Consider the following 9,205-nt stretch of genomic DNA (forward strand, 5'->3'; position numbering starts at 1 on the left):
AAACGTCCATCAGAATATTGAATGGTGCAGGAAATGTAGCCATAGAATAGATTCTAACAAAAATATTTTCAGTTACCATAATTCTATATATATTATCAATAGTGATACAATTAGGTTGAATTGAAATAAAACCTTCAAGGCTTGGGAAAATACATATACCATATTTAACTTTATTTCAGTAATCTCAAATCATATCCATGAAAGAAATGTCCATTTCATAGGCGATTTTTATGAACCACATTCAGCATTTCATATGGTATGCATTCTGATATATCAGAGTTACTTCCCCTTGCCAGGAATTGTGACAATTTGACGGCTCATATCATGTGTACAAGAAATGTTGTACTGTAAATGGGCCAAAACATTAGACAGCTGTCCTGGTGAAAAACATTAATATAAATTAACACAGTAAAAATGTATTAATATGATTTTAATTAAAATTTGGCAGATAAATTATTATCAAAAATAAAAATTTTCCAAAACAAAAGAAATATTAGCATAGATTGAAATATAAGTGTATATATAATTAATATCCCACAAGTGTTTTTGGTCTCATTTTTTTTTTTATTTTAACATACAAGCATTCAAGGTTTTCAATAAAAATTGCATCAGTTACCTCTCTCATATAGTTAGACATGTACAAAGTTGTGTCAAAGCATTTTATCGGTACATTTAATAGTTTATTATGAAGCTATCTAGTACTTGTTGAAACATAAACCATTACCATCTAAACAGGCTTAATTATAAGTTTCTACATAAACGTATTTGTACTGGAGATCATGTCTGTAACATTGCATCAACTTTCGCTCATGCAGTGTATTACAGAGTTATCTGCCCTTGCGGGTAGATACCGATTGTTATGTCATGTTTTTGCGGGTACAATATCATATTTTTGGAGGAAAATGACGTAATTTGTGCTCATAATATCCTGAGGTCACAATCGATACCTACCTAAATTTCCTCTCAAATAAATGAAATAAATATATGGTTACCATTGGTAATTTAAAGCGAATAGTCGGGCAAAGGAAACCAGTCTAAATACGTTCTTTGGCCTTCCAAAAGTCCTTGTATACCATAATGTTGGTCAAGTTCCGCTTACGGTGTCCAGTTTTGACCATTGAAATTATAGGGAAGCCCCATGTAAATTTAGCACAGTTCTAAATATAAATTCGCCTAACTCTTTGAAAACGAGGCTGCATGGATGTGCGTTAAGAGTGAACTGCAATGATAGCCGGTCGGGAAGACGTATTAGGATTCCTATAATATATATTAATTTCTTCGCATACAGAGCAATTTTGATAGGAGTTTTTATTTTTCTATTTCATAAGAAATTATACAGGATGTATTAACACCATTTTTACCGACTTAAGCCTTTGTTTGTCCGACTATTCGCTTTAAATGTTACACAGTAGCACTCAATGGATAGTTTGAAAATAACAACAGAATATGAATATGCAAGCTTGTATTAAACATAACAGTATGAAAGAGAGAAAATATGGTTACATCAAATTTTAAATCTAAACATTCATCTTTCAGCTTTTCACATTAGTTTTTGAGTATAAAATATCGGAGCAAAACTGGGCCCTTTATTTTGATTATTAAATTGTCTCTGCTCTGTTCATACAGTTGTATATAGTACTATAAAAGGTTGAGTTTTATGTTATGATAGCTAATTTTGCATTATCTACATCTCTGTATTTCTTTAGAGATTCATGGAATTCAGAAATTAGAAATGATCTCTACAAAATAGGAATACCTTGTCAAAGACATTGCACATCTGAACCATTTTCAACATTGACATTTATACATCATCTTTCAAAATGGATAAATCTTTTCATCTTTCAAGTCACTATCAACAAATGCATTAAACGTAATTACATATACATGTATACATATGTACATCTTGGTTGTATTATGAAAAAGTTATTCCCAAAATTAATATTAAACAAAAATGCATTAAGCCTCAATCTGCAAGTATAGTGTCACCATTGTAATCTACATGATATATATATTCCAATTATACATTTCTCATACCAAAATATCAATCATGTACACATTGTATTACATGTATAATAACCAGCCATGCAGATATCCAAAACACAAATTTATACATAAGATGCCACTCGATCTATTTCACAATTTGCACAATCCATACATCATCCGAACACACTTCTGTAATAATATCCCTGGAAGTGAATAATATAACAAAATGTACTTGATTATGCAAAACAAAAGACACTATATATTTGGTTCTTTCTGACATTTCCTAAGTCACCTATACATGCCATCTTCTTTTCCTGCAGATGAATCTATTTAAAGCCATAACACATCTATTCTGTAAATCACCTATTCTGGTTTTTTTTATATTCCTTGGTAAGCCTTTTTCAGAGTAGTTCTTGTGACATTTAATTGTGATAGTATACTGAGCTTACTGTACAGTTCTCTAAAGAAATCTACAAAATTTTTTGCCCCATGCCAACTTATAGTATTACCTGCTCACAAGATCAGATATTTAAACTCTCATTTAAAAAATCCCACAATTAAAAACGAAAAATAAATAAGTACTGAAATAAATAAAGACTTCGGAAAGAAATATATAAGGTGTTATGAAGTCACAGACATAGTCTCAATTTCTCGAAACAATTTTACATAACAAAGTAATTAAAAATCATAGCATGACTTAAGTCAAAAATTTGCACACAAGTTATATAAGGAGAAAAACTTCAGTTTTGACTTAAGTCTGTACTTTTGTTTGGAGAAATCAGAGCCTGGGGAAAGACTTATTCTATCTAATTAGAACCCTACAGAATAATCCCAAAAGTGTAAGCTGTATTTCCCAGCTAGCGTCCATGCCAATATATTGGTGAAAGTTGAGTGTGAGATTGCTGGATTTCTGATTTCTCAGTCTTTGAAGAACAGTTCTGAGACTTGTTTGATGGTATCCTTTGGATTGGCTACTTTGTGTCCTATCGTCCTTGGATCACTATATATCTCATGGTCATTGCCACCCTGGAACAGATTCCAATAAATTTGTTTAACATTCATTAGGTGACAGAGTACAGTGTTCAGACATATATTACCACTAGCCCCCCACCTCTGGGTTTCAAGTTTAAATCCTTTGAGGGGCAGTTGCTAGGTACTGGTCATGACTGTATGTCAGTGGTTTTACTCCGGTACTCCAGCTTTCATCAACCATATAACCTAACATGTCCTTAAATGACTCTGGTTATATATAAGACTTTAAAACAAACAAAACAAATAACATTCATTTACTATGCATCTTTGATTTTATAAAAACAACAACTTTGTATTATACCAACAACTGAAACCTGTTTTTAACCGATATTAAATGAATTTTTAAAACTCTCTCAGACTTAAATGTACCTTTTACATAGACTTTTTCTTAAATGACATTCGTATGATAACAAACAATTAATTTCCATATAAATTCACACTCAATAAACTTACTGGATCTGTTTTATCACCAAAGAAGTGTATTGTCTTGTAGTTTCCCTTCTCTATGAACTTAAGACAGAAAGTTTTGTCCCATCCTACAGGGTAGACGTCAATGCTGATTTGGCCTCCAATGGCAAATACCAGACCATCGTCAGGGAATGCTTCTCTCAGGGCAGTCTGAAACTTTTCTCTCATTTTGTGTTCCTGAAATTCAAAGTAAGCATAAGAATGGTCTTGTATCCTAAAAGCTTTATAACATAATCTTAAATAGTTTAAAGTTATCACTTAGAATTTTTGAAAATTAAAAAAAAAACAAGACCTTTGACCTTGAGGTCTAGGTCAAATTAACCTTTCAACAATGCACTGCAATTCAGCTTTTACAAGATTACTGCAGCTTTACAGGGATATCTATATATCAATTTTGATTGTAATCACATGGCCAAGAATCCCTGAAACATCCTAAATATCTAACACAAACACAACAAAATATGTGTATTTATACATTTGTATTTCCATGAGCATGGGAGATTAAGAAGTTCTTACTTATACATTAATTTTTGTAATTATCAATTGTCTTACATTTTTGTATGGATGTTAATGTAATTCTTTTAGCAGTAATAATATTGCACTAACCTTATCATATGCCGCAAACTCAAGCCTCTCCTTCTGTGAACAGCTTCTACCAACTGGACAAATGTTGATCATACTACTGCGGAATTCAAAGAATGTTCCTCTGTAAAGTCAAAGAATCAACATCCTTTTTACTTATTGTTTTTTTTCTTAAAATAAACATAATAATACTAAAATTAATTAAAACAAGAGGCCCATGGGCCTTAACGATCACCTGAGTTAGAATATATAATTAAACAAATAATGGAACAAATTAAAGACATATAAACACTATATGCTGGGCCTTGAAGTTGGTCAGTGATTTATAAATTTGACTTTTTAGACTATGAAGAGTATTTGCTTCCATCAAACCTGTGAATTTAGAGGTATTTTTTGAAATTTTAATCATTTTGATCCTGTTTTGCCCGCCCTCTGGTCCCCCAGGGGGTCATCGAGGATGGATATGGATGTTAAAATGCTTTATCTCAGGATAATAATAATTCTAATCAAGTATGACTCATTTCCTACGAAAATTGGGCAAATAATGTTCACAAATATGTTTTTCCTATATAAACTATAGTAAACTTGACCCCTCCCCAGGGGGTAAAGTGAGACCCCAAGGTCATATAATTCACAATTTCTTTTAAAAACATCTTGAGACCTTTCCATCTATAATTATTTGATTCTACTGTATCCAGAATTTTAGAAGATTTTTGAAGTTTTAGCCTATTTGACCCTTTTTTAGCCCCGCCCCTCTGCCCCCAGGGGGTCGGCCAGGACCAATGTGGATATGATATTTAAATGCTATCTCAGGCTAATAATTCTAACCAAGATTGACTCGTTTCCAATGAAAAATTGAGCAAAACATGCTCATAAATGTGTTTTTCCTATATAAACTATAGTAAACTTGACCCCCTCCCCAAGGGGAAACAGGAGACCCCAGGGTCCATATAATTTACAATTTTTATAAACAAACTTTAAGACCTTTTCATCTATAAAGTGTATTTGTTTATACCATTTCCAGAACTTTAAAAGAATATTTTTGAAGTTTTAGCCTATTTGACCTTTTTTGGCCCCGCCCCACTGCCCCCAGGGGGTCGGCCTGGACCAATATGGATATGATATTAAAATGCTATCTCAGGCTAATAATTCTAACCAAGTTTGACTTATTTCCAATGAAAATTGAGCAAAACATGCTCATAAATGTGTTTTCCCTATATAAACTATAGTAAACTTGACCCCCTCCCCAGGGGGAAACGTGAGACCCCAGGGTCATATAATTCACAATTTTTGTAAAGGACCTTAAGACCTTTCTATTTATGAAAAGTATTTGATTCTACCATTTCCAGAACTTCAGAAGAAGATTTTTGAAGTTTTAGCCTATTTGACCCCTTTTGACCCCGCCCCCTAAGGCCCCTGGGGTCAGTCATTAGAAAATTTGTTAATAGGATTAAATGGCCCCATCTCATACTGATAATTCTGACAACATTTGACTCATTTCCTATTACAAATGTCCAAATAATGCGCAAAAATGTGTTTTTCCCAATATAATCTATAGTAAACTTAACCCCCTCCTCCCAGGGGGAAACTAGAGACCCCAGGGTCATATAATTCACAATTTTTGTAAAGGACCTTAAGACCTTTCTATCTATGAAGAGTATTGATTCTACCACATCTGTGAGTAGAGAAGAAGATTTTTGAAATTTTACTCAATTTTACTCCCTTTGGCTCCTCCCACAGCCCCCTGGGGGGTGGGGACCATATAATTCACAATTTTGATTTGCCTTAATGCCTTAGAAGGTTTGTGCAAAATTTCATTGAAATTGCTTCAGCAGTTTTACGGTAACGACGCACGACGACGACGGACAAAAGGCGATTAGAATAGGTCACTTGAGACTTTGTCTCAGGTGACCTAAAAATTACATTCTTTCTAATGTAGTCAAAATTAACCTGGGCCCAGTTTCATTTTCATGATCATTCCAGAACTTTAAGGAAGTTCTAACTTTAAATTCCTCATAGAAAAGCATATAGCAGAAGACAAGAAGAAAATCTTAAGGAGTCTATCTTTAAATCTGTAATGCTTTTCTAAGGAGAATTTTAAGTTGAAGGATTTTTTTAAATTAAAGGAATGTTCATAAAATTGGGCCCAGTGCTATCAATTTTAACTTGATTGATACACAAAATATGGGTTGATGGAACCACAACACACGATTTATACATGGATTGTTAGTGAGGACTCTGTATATCAAGAATGTCTATGATTTCAACATCCTAGAATGTTGTGCCTTCACTGTCCAGAGTAAATGAGTGAAATTTACTAAATAACTGTATTTGAGGATTAGAAAAGCTTCACCAGATATTGTGCAGGATCAATGGAATTGGAAGAGATGTCATATTTATTTTCAGTACTCGTATCGTTAAGGTCTTACCTTTTTGCTGGCAATTTAATATCTGACATGTACTTCATGGCAAAATTGATTACTTTCTGTAACTTTTCTTCTCCAGCATAATTCAGAAGGTCCTGAAAAAGGTAATTGAAAAGTTACTATAAAGTTCTATTGAAAAATAGATTTGTATCATTTGTTGAAATATTTGCATCTGTTTAAATCCTATGAACAATTTCATTATCAGAATTATGGTTTCAATAATATTCCGACCTAACAAAAGAGTTGTTATATATGGAATATCTTACATGTTGAATTTCAATCGCAATATGATTCTAAAAGTATTGAAAAGAATTGAAGTATAATCACTGGCAGTCTGATTAAAGTACAGATACTTTATTATCACTAACAAGGTACGTTTCATAAGAGGATCTAACAACATCCCACTAGGGGTCACATTCTATCTGGTGACCTTTGAAAAATGGCCAATCAAATTGCTACTTTCAGAATCTTGACTGGGGAAGAAATAGTTTGAAAAAGCTTTCCAAATTATTTTCGTGTACATAGTAATCTTGTCCAAAGAACACAACAAAGCTAAATGTATATGTATACTGGGACGAAATGGCGTTATCAATTGACGTAGCAATGTGCAGAAAATGAATTTGATCTGAAGTACACATGGTTAAAACGTCATCCGAACATGACCCCTTATGGGATGTTGTCAGATCCTCTATTGAACGGAGAAGTTATAAGGATCTGTATTTTAATCAGATTGACTCACTGGTCTGAACAAGTCAACATTTGAATGAAATTTCATGTTCCTGACATTATATTTTTACCTCTTGCCCAACTTTTTCTCCATTGTGGTAAGCAACAAGACCATTTTCAGAGAAGACGTAATTAAACTTTTTAGTGACAGATTCTGAAAAAAAAAAAAATGGCTGTTATGGTCACATAACTGTAATGTGTTTTTACATGCTAATTTAAGAGTGTATATGTAACTAAAATGTGTGCAATGGACAAACACTATATATATATTACCCAAAAATGGTGACAAACAAGAATTTTGTCAGTTTTATATTCTAAATAAAATAGTGGAATGAAAAAAATATATCAGCCTATCAGAAATCCAGATTTATTATGAAAACAAAGGATAAATAATTATTTTCCATTATGCATATTTCAAATGAACAGACAGAACACGTGTATCACTATATATATATCCACAAAATGATGAAGTACAAATGTAGAAGATTTTCCACATTTAGTAATGCTGTTGTTTTTTCTTACCATTGATGTATCACATTTGTTGTTTTATTTCAAAAGTTCAACCGATATCCTAGTTTTAGTATTATCTGCACATATTAAAATGATGATTTTGGCCACATTACCATTTGATTTGGGATCCTGCATCTGTTCCTCTATCTTTACCAGATCTGAACCCCCGACTAGAGCCACGTCGACTTTACTCTTTAATTTCTGGAGAAATTCCTCCATATCTGGTTGAATTTTCTGCAGGCAAATAAAAAAAATAATACTTGTAATTAAAAAACAATTAATTATATCACCATCACTTGTACAATATACTGTGTATTCTGTATTAGAATTTCAAAATGTGGCCATCCTCAGGTATAATACATGTATGTACATTTGTACATATGGAAAGATAAACCAGCTACCGTATTTGACCCAATAAGCGCTCAGAGCATATAAAAAAAAATTGAAAAAAAAATGAAAAAAAAAAGAAATAAATAAAAAAAAGGTGCTCAATAAGATAAAATTATTGCAAACCTATACAGTTTTGGTTTTTATTTACACCCGGGCAATTGAAATTGAGGCTTCAAAAGGAGGAGTGGTGCTTATAGTATAGTGATTAATCATTTCCCACACTTTTAAAACAGCATTATTAGATGATGCAATAGGAAATTATTTTTCGTCACACAGCGTACATGTCTTGAATTATATTGTACTGTACATGTATTTATAATGAAGTATGACAGGTATAATCTATTTAAAAACATAATCATGGGGATTTATCATTAGAATTTTTACTTGACATGTATGTCTATCTATATAAAGTTTTATATGCTTGGACAAATTTGTTGCGGAAACATGGTGAACTACATTGTACATGGTATAACAGTTAGACATAACACAGCTACTGTAATGATCATGAGATATACAGTATACTGTGTATAGATATACATTTGTAAGTTTAAACACTGCATGACAAACAGACACAGAAGCAAACAGTCAAACATGTTAACTGTTAGACAAGACTACACCAAACACTAGCACATGTCGGTTGGGTCCGATGAAAATAACTCATTTATTAGCGACATTGATAATCTTTCCCACGTGGAAATGAATTAAGTTTAATCTGTCTAACTTCATTCATAGCTTACAAGACGTGGTTCCGTGAGTGTTCCGTCGACATCAAAAACACAAATAGTGGACGTGTCACGTTGCGAAGCCATCTTGCCGGTTGCAAACTGTAAACTAACTTAGAGTTACTCCCCTTTAAATTACAGGGGATAAAAATGGTATTCTAGCCGAACATCAAAACGGACCAGCAATAATATAATTATAACGCGATTAGGATAAATTATTTAAGTTTCGAATGCTTTAAAGTTATATGTGCCGTAACTGGACGAAAATTTTGACATGTTATTTTTTCTTCATTAATCTATTGAAAACCGTAAGGTTTGATGAATTAAGCCGTGAAAATCATTCAAATGGTTCCAGATGTCTGACAA

The 9,205-nt window shown here is 32.7% G+C and overlaps 1 protein-coding gene across 1 annotated transcript; it reads right to left on the minus strand.

The window, feature by feature from the left end:
* Positions 1-412: 412 nt before the first annotated feature.
* On the minus strand, positions 413-8,989 carry LOC138323709 (phosphomannomutase 2-like). Its single transcript, XM_069268507.1, has 7 exons — positions 8,855-8,989; positions 7,841-7,961; positions 7,289-7,371; positions 6,495-6,586; positions 4,090-4,189; positions 3,469-3,660; positions 413-3,009 (listed from the first exon to the last, which is right to left on the minus strand). Exons 1-7 carry the CDS (start codon positions 8,924-8,926, stop codon positions 2,902-2,904), a joined length of 768 nt encoding a protein of 255 aa, XP_069124608.1. The 5' UTR covers positions 8,927-8,989; the 3' UTR covers positions 413-2,901.
* Between the last annotated feature and the right edge of the window lie 216 nt (positions 8,990-9,205).

This window comes from Argopecten irradians, chromosome 5 (genome assembly GCF_041381155.1).
Source record: "Argopecten irradians isolate NY chromosome 5, Ai_NY, whole genome shotgun sequence".
Lineage (NCBI taxonomy): Eukaryota > Metazoa > Mollusca > Bivalvia > Pectinida > Pectinidae > Argopecten > Argopecten irradians.